This window comes from Rousettus aegyptiacus, unplaced genomic scaffold (assembly GCF_014176215.1).
Source record: "Rousettus aegyptiacus isolate mRouAeg1 unplaced genomic scaffold, mRouAeg1.p scaffold_m13_p_7, whole genome shotgun sequence".
NCBI classification, from domain to species: Eukaryota; Metazoa; Chordata; class Mammalia; order Chiroptera; family Pteropodidae; genus Rousettus; species Rousettus aegyptiacus.
In genome coordinates this window covers 45,920,246-45,936,513 of record NW_023416310.1, presented here as the reverse complement: position 1 = coordinate 45,936,513, position 16,268 = coordinate 45,920,246, and the positions used below count along the sequence as shown (strand labels likewise).

Below are 16,268 nucleotides of genomic sequence, written 5' to 3'. Positions count from 1 at the left end.
TGGATCCATTAAATGCTAACTCCCCTAGCCCTCTCCTGCTCCCCAAACACCATTTTACTTCCTGTGTCTATGAGTTTGACCACTCTAGATACCTCAGATGAGTGGAATCATACAAAATTGGTCCTCTTATATTTGGCTTATTTTACTTAGCATAATGTCTTCAAGGTTCATCCATGTTGATGCAGGTGTCAGAATTTCATGTCTTTTTAAAGGTTGAATAATATTTTATTGTATTTATATACCGCATTTTGTTTATACGTTCACCTGTTGATGGACATTTGAGTTGTTCCCGACTTTTTACTATTGCGAATAATGCTGTCATAAATATTGGTATACAAATGTCTTTGAGTCCCTGATTTCTTTGCTTTTCAGTATATACCTAGGAGTGGAATTGCTGAATCTTATCGTAATTCGATGTTTAATATTTTGAGGAATATGTGTTTATTTTTCTGTATGAAAAGTATTATTTTGAGATGAGAAGCACGCCAGACTCCCGTTACATACTCTATTTTTGCATGCCACTCTCAGCCACTAGATGGGGGACCTCTTGACAAGGGAAATTCAGCTCCTTGTGCCCCTCAGTAACTCTTCCAGAGGTGTAGTAAAGGCATTCAGCGCCTAGTATGCGCCTTGCCGTGCCCTGCACTGGGCAGGCTGCGGACAATACAAAGGTTCAGGTTGTACCCTAAAGGAATTGAGCCCGAGGAAGAGTTTGGCTTGAGGATGACAGATCAAAGACGCTCCAACTCCTGCCTGTGCCGCTTCCTAGATGTATAATGAGGCAAGGTCTTCCTTGGCTCCAGCTTTTCCATTTATAAAATAAGCTACATCATCCGATCAATATCCAACATGGACATACTGCCTAGCCTTTAACACAGTGCCTGGTACATGTTAGGCACTCAACAATTTTGTCCTTTTTTACCAGCGGCAGCAAGAGAAAACCCTGTGGACAACCTGCCCGGAGGCTTGGGCCGCCGGAGGTTGCTGGGGAGGGGTCATGTCGCCCTCCCCAGCCCTGGAACCCACTCCAGGCTGGCGTGGGAGTGCGCAGGAAGGGGCCAGAGGCTGCCTTCTGAACTCCTGTACTGGCGCCGCGTCCCGCCCCTCTGGACCTTCCGGCTTCCCCCGGCGACTGTCCCCTCCGTGTAGCCAGCCCCGGGAGTTCGGCGGTGCGCGAGCGCGCACGCCGCGCGGGACAGCAGCAGTTGGCCCTCCGCGCCGGCGGGCGGCGCTAGTCCAGACTCGGCCAGAGGCAGCTCTGGGGCCGGGATTCTCTCGGCGGCGGCGCACAGTCGTCGGGCCGTCCGCTGGGCGGGGACGCGGCAGCAGTGGCGGTGGCTCCGTGTCACCGGAGCCCGATCGCGCAGGCCCGTCCCGGCGGCAGTCGAGGGCCGGGCGGGACGGGGGCGCCATGTGGTTCATGTACGTGCTGAGCTGGCTGTCGCTCTTCATCCAGGTGTCCTTCATCACGCTGGCCGTCGGTGAGAGTGCGCAACCCCGGTCCGAGCGGGCTCCCACCCCGGCATCTGTGCTCGCCTGGGTTCGCACCACGAGGGTGCCAGAGCGACCCGGAGATTCCTGCCCTGCGCTCCTGGCTTTCGCATCCCCTCCCTCCTATCCCACCTGGTCCTGCCCTACCTTCTGAACCCAGCAGCCCAACCTGACCGCGAGTCCTTCCAGTTGTCACAAAGTCTGCCCCAGCGGTTCCCGGGAGAGGCTCTCAAGTACCCCGCTCCGGCGCACCGCTAACCGCTGCCGCGCCCACCTTCGGGGTCAACAGCTCCGAACTTTTCCCGGATATCTACTGCCTCCCTTTCGCCTCCGGCCCTTCGAACTTCTTACTCTGACTTTGATACGCTTACCCCTTCTGGCTACTTCGTACTGTTGATCTCAGTTGAGATCTCACCTCCAGGAAGCCATTCTTGTAGGGTTTGATGGTTCGGAATGTCCCTACTTTCCCTAAAATAGAACTGTTACACTGGTATTACCTTATGCTCCTCCCACTTCCCCCCTTCCCCAGCTGGGTCAGGGGAGGGACCTTGTTTGTCTTCTGTTATATCGTCTCAGCACTCAGCCAAGCACCTGGCCCACGCTTAGTGCGCAAGACATTTATGAATGACTGAATGAAATTCCTCTTTATGAGCTAGAGGTTAGCACTGTGCTGAGGCGTCAGATACAGGTTTACACTTTTATGAAGTCTCTCCTTAGGTGCCCTGATAAAGTTTTACTTCTTCAGAATTGAGAAGCTACACATAGGTTGTTTGGTTTGTTCCTTGCCTTCTGGAGTCCATGAGGCACCGGTGATGGGGCCCCAACTGTAGAGAAAAGGATGACCATGATGGTAGGAGTGACCCTGGCTAATGTTCTCTCTACTTGCCCCTCTTTCTGTCTCTTTAGCGGCTGGACTCTATTATCTGGCAGAACTGATAGAAGAATACACAGTGGCTACCAGCAGGATCATAAAATACATGATCTGGGTAAGTGGTGGCTGTCCCCAGGGCTCCCCCTTACTCTTTTGCCCTGCCTCAAAAGGAAGTGGAGAAAGTGTGGCATGGATGATGAGACCTCTGTCCCTGCTGTTTCTCGAGGGTACCACTCCTACCTCCCTGCCCTGCACCTTATCCTCTGGGTCTGCTCTTCTGGGCCCCAGTCTTTCTTTGCTTCCTTCCCCAAGGGGCATCGCTTCATTGCAGACCCCGTTCTCAGTTCCTTAGTGCGACAGCTAAGTGCACATTCTTTGTTGCTGGGACCATACCTTTGCCTTTGCTTGGCTGTCTTCCACTATCTCTAGCCCCTCACTCTGCTCACAGCATTTAGAACTGAAAGGAAACTTAAGGACAGTTTTGAGTACTTGTTCATTGTCCTGTTTCTCATTGGATCAAGTGACTCATCCAAAGAGAGAGGCACCTTCTCTGGCCCTGGCATGCCCTCCCCAGGTCTCATGGAAAACTTCTCTTTCTGAAGATACAGCCTTTGCCATTAATGTCAAAGCCACAGGAGTGGCTTCTGGTGGATAGATTTCTGCCAACTGCAGGAAAGGCTGGGGGTGGCGGTGGGAGCACATTTGGACAAGAGGAGTCCAATGCCCTTCAGGTCCCTGGGTGTCAGTAACCACTTCCGCTCTGGATATGGGTTGGGATAGGGAGTCATGGGTGGAGACAAGCTCTCAACTCTGGGTTCAAAGGTCCAGCTTTTGGATGTTGGTACAGGAATTAGACCTTCATTCAACTAACTTCCATTTGTTAAGCACTGACAACTATAAGCCCTTCAGAACAGCGTTTTCACACTGCAGGTATGATTCATTATTGGGGTATATAGTCAGTTCAGTAGGAAATGATCAGCATAAAAAGACGGAATGTAAAAGACTAGAATTGAAAATTGAATTTTGATCATATATTTGTATGTATGTGTGTTGGGGTCACAATGTAAACTTTTGCTTGCTGTGTGTTGCTATCAAAAACTATGAGAATGACATTTAAAGATGCTACCCTTTGGTAGCTGAGAGACTAGTTGAGGAGATCAGACCTGTGAATGAAGTGAGGAAAGACTGAAGCATGAACCTAGTGTTTCCCCGAGCGGGCTGGGGGTTAATGAGTCCAGGATGGCTGCCTGGAAGAGGCTTCCTGCACTGTGTGCCTCTGGTTGTTTCAGTTCTCCACAGCTGTGCTGATTGGTCTCTACGTTTTTGAGCGCTTCCCCACCTGCATGATTGGCGTGGGCCTCTTCACCAACCTCGTCTACTTTGGCCTCCTCCAGACCTTCCCCTTCATCATGCTGACTTCGCCTAACTTCATCCTGTCATGCGGTGAGAAGGGGCAGAGTTGAGGAGGCAGCTGAAGTGGTTGGATATGCCCAGCTCAGTCTGGGGGCACTGAAAGAGTTATAAAGAGAAAAACAAATCACTGAGTCCTTCAGGAGTCCAGACTGATTGGGAGGATGGGGTTCTCACACATGAGGAGCCTAGAGCCTACCTTGGCTCAAGTGACTGAATTTGGTGGGAGTGAGATACTCAGATAGGGAGGGCTCTCCCAGGGAGGTAAGTATGAAGAAGGGTTTGGGAAGAGAGAAGAGGTGGGCTTGCTGAGTAGTTAGAGCCCCTAAGGTACACTTGGCCAGGAAAAGCCCAAAGCCCTTCCCTGGCAGGCAGGCAGCTCCCCATCTAGTCTTCTGGCCCAATGCCGTGATTAAGATGGAAGTCTCGTGGGTCTGTGGGCCCCTTGCAGATAGCGCTTTATGGCTTGACGAGTATGTTTGGAGCACCCTGGCCTTCCTGCCTTTGCCCTGCCACCACTCTCTGACCCTGCGGAGTCCTTTTCCCTTTCTGTGCCTTAGGTTCTCCATCTGTTCAAAGACAATGTTTGGGAGACTCAGTTGGCACATAGAAGGTACTTACGTATATTTATAGGTGTTCATGGAAAAGGTTCTGGAAGGTATTTGGTTACCAGGATTGCCTTTTCTCCTATTAATTGTTACTGGTCATCCTAGCCTTTCGTCAGGATGTCAACGTGGAATTGGGTTTTTTAGAACTACTTTTGTATTTCTGTGGGAGAATCTGGCAAGAATATTATCCACGAGGGGGGTACAGTGTTAAAGCTAGGACTGGCCTCTGTGTGCCTTGGCGTCATTTCACCAAAGAATTTATTCAGTGGGGTTTGGTGTGGGGAGCCCTTCCCTAGAGACCAGGCCCCTTCTGCATCTTTCCAGGGCCCTCCACCCCCGCTCCCCACCCCACTAGCAGCCGGCTCTCTCAACCTGCCCTTTAGATGCTTGAGTTTTTCTGAAAGATTTTGTGGATATCAGGCACCATCCTATCTCCCAGTATCCCCTAGTGCTAGAGTGTGGCTAGGCATGGGAGGGGCAAGAGAGGAGAAAAGAGATGTAGTGGCTATGAGGTGTATGTAAGTGGTGTTCAGTTTTGGGGAACACTTTGTTCTGGTGCCTGCTCTCACCTCACCATGGGATTGAGCAGGGGTGAGTACCTGTCTCTGAGCAGCCTGTGCCCAGGATCTCTCGCTTGCTCTCTCCCATAACTTTGGCTGCACAGTAAGGAGGTGTGTGGGGATCTGGAACATACCAGTTCAGAGCAGTGGGCTCTGCTCTGCAGTAGGATGAGGAAGGACCCCCTCCCTCAGAATTTTGAGGAACCCTAAAACTACACCCCCAAAGTGTCTAGCCAACTGTGCTCTTTTATTCTTGAGGAATGAGAGCCTCTTTTTTTTGAGTTGGTTGTCTCTCTGCTGCCCATTTTGGAGTAGAATCTACTGTGAGTACGTGTCCTACACACCCGCGACTTCCCCTGTGGGCGAGTTCTCTATAGCACTCACATCCACTAAAAACCAGGTTGTCATGGTACTTTGGAATATGGAACACTGAAGTGTCTTATCACTCAAAGAGCTTTCTTACCTGCTGTCTATTTTTACTCATAAATGCCCTCTGCAGTGGAGAGGTGGGGGCTAACTCTCCTATTTTAACAGATGGGAAACTGAGTCCTGGAGAGTTTTGTACTTGGCCCAGAAGCCATACTGAATTGGCTGTCAAGTCAGGACTAAAGCTCAGGGCTCCCAACTCCCAGGGGGCCTTTAAACGATTAAAAGTCTGGCTTTATGTTATTCCCTCCAAATTAACTGACTCTTCCTTCCCTCAACAGGGCTAGTGGTGGTGAATCATTACCTAGCATTTCAATTTTTTGCAGAAGAATATTATCCTTTCTCAGAGGTAAGAAGTGTTTAGTATATCAAACTATTAACAGGGATGGAGGGGAATATAGGGGATTTGCATGATTTGCTTTGTGAACTTGGCTATGATTTGAAACCATCCATTTAGGGATAACACATTTTTAAAAACTTAGGTGATTTTAGAAAGCAATGTGGATGAGGAGCAGGGAACCCCCTTCTGCCGAGGTGGGGAGATCACTGCTCTTCACCAGTAAGTCCTTTGGGTCTCCCAGGATCCCAGCCTAACACCCCAAGGACAGGAAGGGGCAGTCAGATAGGTCTGCCTGATGCAGACTTCTCAGGGCTAGACTGCAGCCCCGAACCCTGGCTCCTCTCACTGGCCCACCAAGACCTTCTCCTCTTAGGAATTCTCCACATCCTGCTACTCCAATCTGGATCCCTGGGGAAGAACAAGGTCACTTCTTTGGGTATTGTGGGTCAGTCATAGTTTTGCCCTCCATCTGCCTCCTTCAGAGGAATTGCTTGTTCTAGTGACCAAGATTTGGGCACTGTGGCCACACTAGGTCATCTTCGCCCTCTACCTCTCCCAGCTGTACCATCTCCATATCTAGGATGTCCTGTCTCTGCTTCCCAGGCCCCCGTCAGAGATCAGGTGTTGGGTCTTTTGTGCATTCTTGACCACCTAGTTTACATGGTGACCACGCTCAGCCCACCCTTGGCATCTCTAGGGGTACCCTCTTCTCAGTGTCTCTTGTTGCCAGGTCCTGGCCTATTTCACTTTCTGTCTGTGGATAATCCCATTTGCGTTCTTTGTGTCACTGTCGGCTGGGGAGAACGTCCTGCCTTCTACCATGCAGCCCGGAGGTGAGAATGGGTTTGTGAGGGTTCACGGTGGGAGGATGCCAGCAAGGCCTGAGTCAGCTAGGGAAGTTGGAGCCCAGCCCCATGATGGAGACACTTGGGCTCCAGGTGGGGAGAGCTATGCAACATTCAGAGAGAGAGAGACAGACTGACTCTCTTTCGCGCATGCTCTCTCTCTCTCTCTCTCTCTCTCTCTCACTCACTCACTCTCTATCTCTCTCATCTCCCTGCCTGTGTCTCCACAGATGACGTGGTCTCCAATTACTTCACCAAAGGCAAGCGGGGCAAACGCTTAGGGATCCTGGTTGTCTTCTCCTTCATCAAAGAGGCTATTCTACCCAGTCGTCAGAAGATATACTGATCCCCCTGGGTAGGGGATGCCGGGGCAAGATCAGGAGAGTCAGGCCCCTGGGCCTCTGTGCTAGGTGGGAACGTGAGCCTGGAAGGCACCTTCCCCCAGTCCTGGCCTGACTTCCTTCAACTCTCCTTGAAGCTCCCATCCTCACCCTCCTTGGGTGGCTCAGATCTGACACTGCTAGAGGCTGTGACCTTAGAGGGCACTGAAGGTGGCAGAGCCTGCTTGGCCAGGAGGCTGTGGTCCACCTGGTTGTATGGAAGCTGAGTTCTCTGCGGCCCTCCCCACCCCCTTCCATGCTGGGTCAGGAGGTGCTGGCTCAGCTGGGGCAGGCAAGGCAGAAGCCATGAAGCTGGAGAGCAGACAGTGATAAGTTATTTGGGCAGATGGCCATGGGGTGGGGCCATGGCTTGGCACTTCCAAGAGAAATAGGTTTTGCTGTTGAACTGTGATTTCTGTCCAAGTCTGATTCCTGTTTGAATAAAGATTCTAGGTGGCATTGTTTGCCTTAATACCCTGAAAGTTCATCTTCCTTTCTGCTGACCTTCTGCCCTAGACTGGATGGGCTTGTCTGCTCCATGGGTTTCTTTTCTGGGATTGACTCTTGCCTTTCTGACAGGACTATTCTTGTGGCCCTTAGTGAGAATGGGGCAGAGAAGAGGAGCTTAGCCTGGTCAGGGGATGGAGAGTGGTGGGTGAAGGCAACCTTTTTCATGCCCCTCACTTTCTTCCATCTCTTCTTTCCCCAAGACTTCATGACTATCAAGCTGGGGGCTGAGAGGTTTAGATTTGCAGAGCAACATCTACAATACTCTATTAGTCTTCCCCTGCGGGGAAAGGAGTGGTTTCTGGCTGAATTCTAGGTCAGGCTCAGAGGGCTACAGCCTATTTTAAGAAATGGGACTGATGGGAGAAGCTGTTTGTCACTCTAAGAGCACACGAGGGCTGGGCCTTCTTTTCTGTGTACTTGGCTCCTGGGGAGACGACCTCAGACTTCTAAGAAGGCAGGCTGGGTCCCGGGCACAGACCAGCATCTGTTGACCTTGCACTCCAACTACAGTGCCTTGCAAGTACTCAACAGTACACATTTAGAGTGAAGTCCCCATGAGAGCCATTGCTAGCCATATCTTATACCTCAAAGTGAGGCTGGCACGTGCAGAGATGGACTGCACACACATGGTACCTTTAAGACCCTGGGAAGACCCTTGTGTTTGAAAACCTTTCTTCCACATCTTGCCTCAAGTCCCACCACATTCCTCATTTCCTTAGCTTTAGCATTTCCTTTTCCTTGGGAGGAGCAGCACATTTTGGTCTTCTCTCAGTGGAAATGAGATTGCCAGGCCCTTTTATCCTATGCAGACAAAGGAGAACAAGGTAGAGGACACTGGAGGCCAACATCATCCTCGTTGCTGTGCCAGCAGCTGGCTCTGCCCCCCTGCTGTCCCTCACTCCAATGACGAGGCTTCACCCCTTCCATTTGCTCCACTGCCAGTGCTCTCCCTGGGAGTTGCCAGTGGCCTTCTAATACTAAATCCAGCAGACCCTTTTCATATTTTAGTGGGTTTCTGCAGCATCTGACAGGGCTGATCACCCCCAGCCTCTTGAATCGCACCTCCCTGGCACTTCTGCAGCTAGTTCTCTTCCTACCTCTGTGGCTTCTCCTTCCCGTGTCCTGTGCAGGCTTCTCCACTCACCCCATGCATTGTGGGGTTTCTCAGGATTCTGTCACGGGCTCCCTGGAGGGGCCCATTCATGCTGATGGCTTTGACTCTTTGCCAAGGAACTAAGAGTTGACCTCCAGCCCCAACATCCCTCCTGGGCTTCTGAACCACAATTCTGATGCCTCTGGGTGCACAGACAACTTTCATGGCCCAGATGGCACTTGTTGCTGGCCTCTGCAAACCTGCTTCTTTTTACCTGCTGTGGCCCCAAGATCACTCAGGAGCCAGACCAGAAACCTGCTCTCTATCCCTGCTTTGTCTTTCTGCCCCTCCCACATCCAAGTTCTAAAAACTGTCACGTTTGCCTTCTTAACATCTCTTGCTTAGAACTACTCCCACTGTCATCACCTTTCACCTGGATTATTGTGACAGCCTCCTCCTGTTTCTCTGTCCTGCATCCAGAGTTGTCATTCTAAAATGCACAGTTGATCAAGTCATTCCCTCATCTGCAACCTTCCATGGCTTCCCACTGCCTTCAGGATAAATCTAGACTCCTCAGCATGGCTGTGAGACTTGTGGTATGTTGCTTCCTGCTTGCCTCTCTGGCCTCATCACTTGCCACCTTGCACTCTGGGTGCCAGCCTCCTGTTTCCAGAGATGCTGCTTTGATTCTCCTTTGTTCTTTTCACTGGGTATCTTCTCTGTCAATTCTCAACTTAGATTTCACTTCATCCTAGGAGCTTTGGATGTCCCCTCCCCAGCCTACCCCAGCACATTTCACAGGTCACTTTGGGCTCATTTGCCTGTATACTGGTCTCTCTCCTCACCAGACTGTAAGCTCATTGAGGGCAGGGACTGTCCTTCAATTTTTGTATCAACAGCGCCTGGCTTGGTGCCTGGTGCAAAGAAAGCACTCAATAAATGTTTGTTTAAAGAACAATTTGTAGTGATGTGTACAGGGGGTAGCTGGGGGGGTGGGGGTGGGGAGGGTGCATGGTAGCTTCCTGGAGGAAAGACAAGCACTTTCATAGTCTCAAACTGAAGTAATAGGTCCTCCCTCCCTTCCCCCACATAAGCTGCCTGTGCCTCCCTGACTGTAGAAACCCTAGTGGCAGCCCACAGTGGCATGGAAGCCCATGGCAGGTGACACATTAGCTGTCCTCTACACCATTCTGGATCTGGAGATGAAGCGTGAGATTTAGAAACTACAGAAGGACTTAATCTGAACAAGAGGCAGAATTTCCAAGTGCCTCCCCGCCCCCGCCCCCCGATCCTGGAAGCCTTGTCCCTGGTGGGCTTTTTGGGATGTAGAGGGGAGCAAATGAAACACCAGTATATTACTTTTACAATGCTAGGGCCTAGGATAGAGACTGACCCCCACTCTAAGCCTTGGGCTGCTGCCCTAACTTGAATCTCTTGGAGGATCCCAGAGGTTTCTTTGTGGAGAGAAGGGAGACCTGAGACTTGGGCTTTTGGGCTCCGATCCTTGAGTTTGGAAGTCGGAAGCCTCGTCCCTTTTTCCCCGTCCACAATATGGATGGCCACAGCTCAGCCTTCACTGGGCTGCCTCAGGTCAAGAGGCTGCCAAAATAAGTTTATGGAGGGTGGGTGACTAGGGAGAAGGCAGAGCGGGAAGCCCTTGATGGGCTTGTACAGTTGCCACGAAGGCTTCGTCAAATGTCTCACGCAGGCTCATGGCCAGAGTGTCAGTCCAGAAGGTGTGGTCACCTAGATACCGTTTCTGGGGCACATTCTTCATGCTGACAGAGTAAAAGCCCTGTGGCACCTTCATCCTGTAGGGCTGCATCAGAGGATACAGTTCGTGGATTATCACCTCCAAAGGCAGCTGGGGCACAGGCCCCACCTGGTTGCCGGCCACCGTATGCAGCCGAGCACCACCGTGCCCATCAGACTTAACCTTGACGAATCCGTGGAAGTCGTGCTCCAGGCTGGGGTCTGGATGCACACCCAAGCGGATCCCCTGTGGGTAGCCGATCTGGGCAGTGGGGGATCTGGCAGGGTTGTTGCTACGGTTCCACAACTCTGGCCGCCTGATCGTGGGCTGCCGGTAGGCGGGTAAGAATCTCACGAATGGCTGCAGTTTGCGCTCTAGCTTCTGTTGCAGGCGTGCCTCTGGGGAGGGGTGAAATCTCCTGGGAGGCTTGGGAGTCTCAGAGGGGGTGATGGCCCAGGTTGGGGCTCTGGGTTTTAGCTCAATATTGCGGGTCAGGGATTGGCCTTGGGGCTGCAGCTTGCTACGGAGCCACTTCTTGAAATCAGCTTCTCTCAGAATTTGGTGCTCTTTCTGCAACATCAGAGGGCGCAAGATAGTTGAGGCAGGCTGTCCCCCCTGTACTGTGGAAGGAGGCCCTGTGGCTACAGCCCTTGGGAATCTCAGATCTGATTGGTCAGATATCATCCTGCCCCAGGGAAGCCCTGCGTCTGATGGGGAGACAGCTGTTGCCTGAAGGGAGCCCCTGGGCTGATGGGGCAGACAGAACCTCTCCCATAGGGAAGACCTCCAATCTGATGGAGCTATAGCCTCCACCCTAGGTAAGGTGTTCAACTTGAGCAGGGAGACACAGTCCCTGCCCTTCAGAAACCCTTGATTCTTACAAGGGGAACCCATATTGATAGTGGAGACATGTCCCACCCTAAGAGTCTCCAGTTTAATGGGATTATGGGGGAGTAGGAAATGGTTGGAAGCAAATGAGAAGTGCAAACTGCAAACTTGACCTTGGACCGAGAAAGCAGAAAGGTTTGGCAGGCCTGGAGCTGGGTGGAGCTAATCTGGGCAGGCTTCTTGAAAGTGGTTGGCTTTGAATAGTCATGTATGGGCATGGTTTCCTAGTTCTCCAGGCTGGGTGGTGATAATTCTGTCCAGCTTTCTGTTCTTGCCTCCACCACCACTGAACCTTTTGATTTGTCACAGAACTGCTGCCCCCTTCCTGCCCTGTTTCAGTCTCACTTCCTAGACTGTTGCTAAGCCCTCAGGTGGTTGGGAGATTGACCCAGCTGGGGAGGTAGGCTCTGATTAGGCTAAGCCTCTCATAATAATTCGATCAGCCATGCCCCAGACCTAGGTCAGTCAGCCCATGCTCTAGGGACTGAAACAAAAGTGGACATATGATCCAGTTGAGGCCAATAAGAGATGAAGGGTGATCTGCAAGGGGCTTTTGGGAAAGTTTAGAGACACAGGAACAGATGGGCTTTGCCTCCTCTGGACACATGTGACTGAAAACAGAGGAAAATAGGGCTGAGAAAACTGGAAAGAGGTGCAGCTAGCTGGAGCAGAGCTGTAGTCCTAGATTTTGCCAGCCACAAAGCCCTCCCCACTTATGGATACACTTAGGATTCCCACCATCTTCTTGCTGGGTTTTCTGGGTCTTGCATCCTATGTAATTATACCTGATTAAAATCCTTTAGTGACTTTTCTTCCCCAGCTAAGGTCTATCATTAATCTGGGACTCTGCCAAATCTCTAGCTTGTCGATCTCCAACTCACATTGGACCTCCCAGTTCCACTGGATTTGTACTTTTCAGCATATACTGTGCTTCCATGTACCTCTTCGCCTCTCCACATGGTTGTCTATTCCTTCTTCCTGGTCAGCCCTTTCCTACTTCCTCATGGCCAACTGCTGCCCATCTTTTAAAGACTTTTCTTAAACATTATCCCTCTGGCGCCCTCCTGGACCACTCCCCTACTAAACTTAAAGCTCCTTAAGTGACGGAACCACCTCTTACTGGTTTTTGGAGCCTCAGGGTCTACCAGGTGCCTAGCAGAGAGTGAGTGCTCAGTGTCTGTTGGAAGGATGGGTCTTTTTGACCAGTGTGCCCCAGTTAGGGCCTGCATCTCATTAAAGATTCTGCTCACCAGAAAGAGGCAGTGCTCTAGGAGGAGCTCCATAAATACTCGATAATTTAAGTTGTATTTACTTTCTAACCAAGACTTCTGACCTAAGGGAGTGACTTCTAAGGGTGGAATTTGTCAGAGGAGGGAGAAAGAGAAGCTCTTTCTGGATGGGACTGCTTCTAGCCACTATTCTAAGCACACATGTTAGTCATTGTCTGCTCACATACCTGGACAGCAGCTGATGCCCAGTGCCCCTGCCCCTGCCCCTTACTTGATACTCAATCAGGTAGTCCTGCTCCATGAGGACCAGCTGGCCCTTGAGCCTCTTCAGTTTCTTCATCTCACGGGCAAAGTCCTTCTTGTCTCGTTTCCACATGGCATCCTTTAAGAACCTGGTGCCAGGGTGCGGGCATGTCATCACTCAGTGACTGGGCTTCAGCCTGAGCTGGGAAAACTGGCTGCTGCTAAGGGCCAGGGTGGGGGTGAGAGGGGCTGCCAGAGATGAGATGAGCAAGATGACCCACCCCCATTGCTCCAGGCCCCTCTGGCTAACTACTTCCAGTGAGTCAGGAGATGAAAGTGTCTGAGAGTCTGATCACGACTCTTCTGCTGAGGCTCTACGGGCCTCAGGGCAAGGCAGGAGGGCAGTGCTAATACCAAAGGAGAGAGGCCTGTGGAAAGCCTCTGGGAATAATATCCTAGGAAAGGGCTTCCTTGGTAGACTTATCCCATAGCCATCTGGCTTCCCAGACCCTCTTAAAGACTCCGCCTTGGATGAGGGCCCTAGGGGCATGGCTTGGGAGAGGGGAAGGGGTGGCAGGTGGTCCTCATAACCTCACCGAGCACAGTTGCGGTGGTTCCAAATTCTGCAGTAGTCGATGGGCTTGCAGCCCATGGCATCTCGGGCATGGACATTAGCACCATTCTTTACCAAGACCTTCACACAGCTCAGCAGGCCCTCACGGGCTGCCAGATGCAGGGGCGTGGAGCCATTGCATGTCTGACTGGAGGTCCAGCCAATGGGAAGAGGGTGGGAAAAAAGGACAAAAGGACACCTGCCTATCAGACAGGCGGGCAAACCAGCTTCCAGGCCTGCTCTGCCACCAGCCTCCTGGATGATACTGGCATGTCCCTTCTCTGTCCTGGGTTTGGACTAAACAGCCAAAATCTGATTATGGGTGAAGGAGAGCTGGATGGGGAGCTGGCTTGCCTGGAGCTCAGAGACCACTACCCTCATCCTCTTAAGTCAGCCAGCCTTCCTGCCCCTTCCCCATGCCTGGCCATGGCCCACAAGGCCTGCATGTCCTGGCTTCCTCCTCCACTTCATTCTCTGACCTTGCCCCATTCTTTCCCAACACATGGCCTTTGCACATGATGTTTTCTCTGCCAGGTACAATGTTCATGGCTGGCTGTCTTCAGGTTTCACTTTAAATGTCACTGCCTTAAGAGGTGACTGCTCCTTCCAAAATAGACCCTCTCCCTGTCCCCTTTACTCTCCGCCCCACCACTGTTGTTCTGTTCATTTATTAGTGTGCTAATTACTATCTGATCCTGGGATGTTAGTTTCATGAAGGCAGGAACCATTTCTGCGTGTTCACTGCTGTACTCCTCACCTCTGGCACAGTGCTGAACACACAGTACATGCTAGATAAATATTTTGAATGAATGCAGTCTCCTGTATGCCATCTGTGCCCTTTCCATGCATTTTCTCAATTATCACACTAGTTTCATGTGATAGTCACTGTCATCCTCCCAAATTTCAGTTGAAGACACTGAGGCAATAAGTAGTTCCCAAACTTTGCTGCAAATTAGAAGCACCTGGGGATCTTTTCCGACTTCCAAAGCTCAGGCCACACCCCAGACCAATTAAATTACAACTTCTGAATTGAACACAGGCATTGGTCTTTTTGAAGCTCCCCAGGTGATTCTGAGGTGCTGAAGAGCACTGATGCTTAGGGTTGAGTGACCTGCCTGAGGTCTTGACGTTTGCTAGCAGGTGTCAAAGCTGGGACATGAACTAAGTCTGTCCTTTTCCAGAACCCAGTTTCTTAACCTGTACACCACATGGGTTCTCTGACTGCTTTATGTGGGACCCAATTCTTGTCTCCCCACAGCAACTCTGCCTGTCTGCTTGTCTAGAAGCAGGTTCCTATATGCCAGACTCCAAGCCACTCTCCTGATGTAGGCTGGACTCACGTGTTGAGGGCCGCCCCATGCTTAAGCAGATAGTGAATGCAGGGGAGGACCATGGTCTTGTTGTCCCTGTGGATGACAAGGTGCAGGGGTGTCTGGCCATTGTTGGTGGGCTGGTCCACAGGAAACTTGTATTTCTCTACCAAGAGCTGTAGGCATTCAAGCTTGCCGCTCTGGGCTGCAAAGTGGATGGCAGTGAAACCCTGTGGGGGCCAGAGGAGGGCAGGAGGAGGCTCAGCAGAATTGAGGTCCCAGGGTCCACAACCTAACCTAGGTAGCAATTTCTTGGGGTTCCCCTTCCTCTATTCCCTGTGCCCTTGGAGTCACTCACACCCCTTTCCCACTCCTGTATGTGCTCACTCTTCCTGGCTGCCCCCAAATGGCCCTCCTACTGTGGGAAGGTGGATTAGGACAGTATATCCAGAAAAGGACACCTCTTTGCCAGGTGACCACCATGTAAGAAGCTCTTGGTGGTGGTTATGGGGACCTCAGTCCTTGCCTCGGCACTCCAAGGCCTTACCTTGTTATCGGTAGGGATTTCCCCACGATCCCGGTTCAGACAGAACTGTAACCATTCCAGGTTGCCCAAGGCGGCTGCGAACAGTTCGTAAGAGCTTCCAATTGCCCCATGGTCCCACTCATCCACTGGGCTAGAGTCAGCGCGGGCGTGGGGGGAGGTAAGAGGGAGTGAGCGAGGAAGCTCAGGCTGGTCGCAGTCCCGCTCAGGCGAGGCTGTCACTTGCACTCAAGGCGTTAATGGAGGCCAGGCCGGGCTGGCTGGCCGGCAGGGCAAGGAAGAAATGACCAGAGTCCAGGGCCCCGATCTTCTGTGTGGAGGCCAGCCGGGACCCCAGCCCGTAGCCCTTGGCTCCTCAACAGTCTCCACCCGCCCGCTCCAGGCCCTGCCCCTCCAGGGAGGCGCTGAGTGGGTTCCCTGCCGCAGCGGGGACATCTAGTCCCCAGCTTACCTGGGCTGTTTGGACCCAGAGTTACTCCAGATGACCTTCGAGTAGGCTCTCTCCGCAGACTTCGTGGAGACACGCGGTGTTGGCAGGAACTGTGTGCTCCTCCTCTCTTCCCCGCGCGCTGAGAGGTCACTCTGTGCTCGCAGGGTCCTGCCGGCCATCGGAGACTGGACCTGGTGCTGCTGGCGGGGCGGGGGCGGGGCCTGCCCCTCCCAGGCTGCAGGGGGCGGGTCCAGGGGCAGAGCCTGGGCGCCTCGGAGGGCCCTGGCTGCTGCCAACCCCACCACCCCCACCGCCCCTGCCCGCTCGTCCTGGAAATGCAGCATCAAATGCAAACACAACGGACTGAAAGATATTTAGCTTTTGTTTCTGATTATAAAATTAGCAAGTGCTGAGTGTAAAAAAAAGAGAGAGAGAGAGAAAAGAACAATGAAGAATTTAAAAACCGTAACCCTACTACCCACAGAAATCAGTCTATTACGATGTATATATACACCATATAGACATTTTGTACCTCTTTTCATTTCGCGTTGTATTACAAGCTAACTTCTGCCGTCATTCCACATAGCAAACGCACATTGTGACGCAACTTAGCCCAACATCAGAATGGATGCGCTGTCATTTCACAAGCGCTGCAGAAAGCAACATGGCTCTTATTAGGTTGTTTTCTTAGCGGGGATTCCTGCTAAGAAAGTAGAGCATTACT

At 51.8% G+C, this 16,268-nt stretch overlaps 2 protein-coding genes across 3 annotated transcripts; one reads left to right on the top strand and one right to left on the bottom strand.

The window, feature by feature from the left end:
- Positions 1-1,306: 1,306 nt before the first annotated feature.
- TEX261 (testis expressed 261) lies at positions 1,307-9,492 on the top strand. 2 transcript variants are annotated; one of them, XM_016155747.2, is made up of 6 exons: positions 1,307-1,481; positions 2,398-2,477; positions 3,652-3,805; positions 5,648-5,715; positions 6,437-6,539; positions 6,782-9,492. In XM_016155747.2, the coding sequence occupies exons 1-6, from the start codon at positions 1,412-1,414 to the stop codon at positions 6,895-6,897; spliced, it is 591 nt and encodes a 196-aa protein (XP_016011233.1). In that variant the 5' UTR covers positions 1,307-1,411; the 3' UTR covers positions 6,898-9,492. The 2 variants fall into 2 exon arrangements, with proteins under 2 accessions (XP_016011233.1, XP_016011243.1); XM_016155757.2 differs by having other exon boundaries at positions 1,398-1,422.
- Positions 9,493-9,504: 12 nt separating this feature from the next.
- On the bottom strand, positions 9,505-16,021 carry ANKRD53 (ankyrin repeat domain 53). Its single transcript, XM_016155764.2, has 6 exons — positions 15,566-16,021; positions 15,118-15,247; positions 14,601-14,800; positions 13,244-13,408; positions 12,676-12,796; positions 9,505-10,857 (listed from the first exon to the last, which is right to left on the bottom strand). The coding sequence occupies exons 1-6, from the start codon at positions 15,886-15,888 to the stop codon at positions 10,165-10,167; spliced, it is 1,632 nt and encodes a 543-aa protein (XP_016011250.2). The 5' UTR covers positions 15,889-16,021; the 3' UTR covers positions 9,505-10,164.
- Between the last annotated feature and the right edge of the window lie 247 nt (positions 16,022-16,268).

Coding starts and splice junctions, on each gene's coding strand:
- TEX261 (XM_016155747.2), top strand. CDS start 1,412: ATGTGGTTCATGTACGTGCTGAGCTGGCTGTCGCTCTTCATCCAGGTG. Junction 5,716..6,436: donor AATATTATCCTTTCTCAGAG/GTAAGAAGTGTT, acceptor TCTTGTTGCCAG/GTCCTGGCCTATTTCACTTT. Junction 6,540..6,781: donor TTCTACCATGCAGCCCGGAG/GTGAGAATGGGT, acceptor GTGTCTCCACAG/ATGACGTGGTCTCCAATTAC.
- ANKRD53 (XM_016155764.2), bottom strand. CDS start 15,888: ATGCTGCATTTCCAGGACGAGCGGGCAGGGGCGGTGGGGGTGGTGGGG. Junction 13,409..14,600: donor CATGGGGCGGCCCTCAACAC/GTGAGTCCAGCC, acceptor CTGGACCTCCAG/TCAGACATGCAATGGCTCCA. Junction 10,858..12,675: donor ACTACCTGATTGAGTATCAA/GTAAGGGGCAGG, acceptor CTGATGTTGCAG/AAAGAGCACCAAATTCTGAG.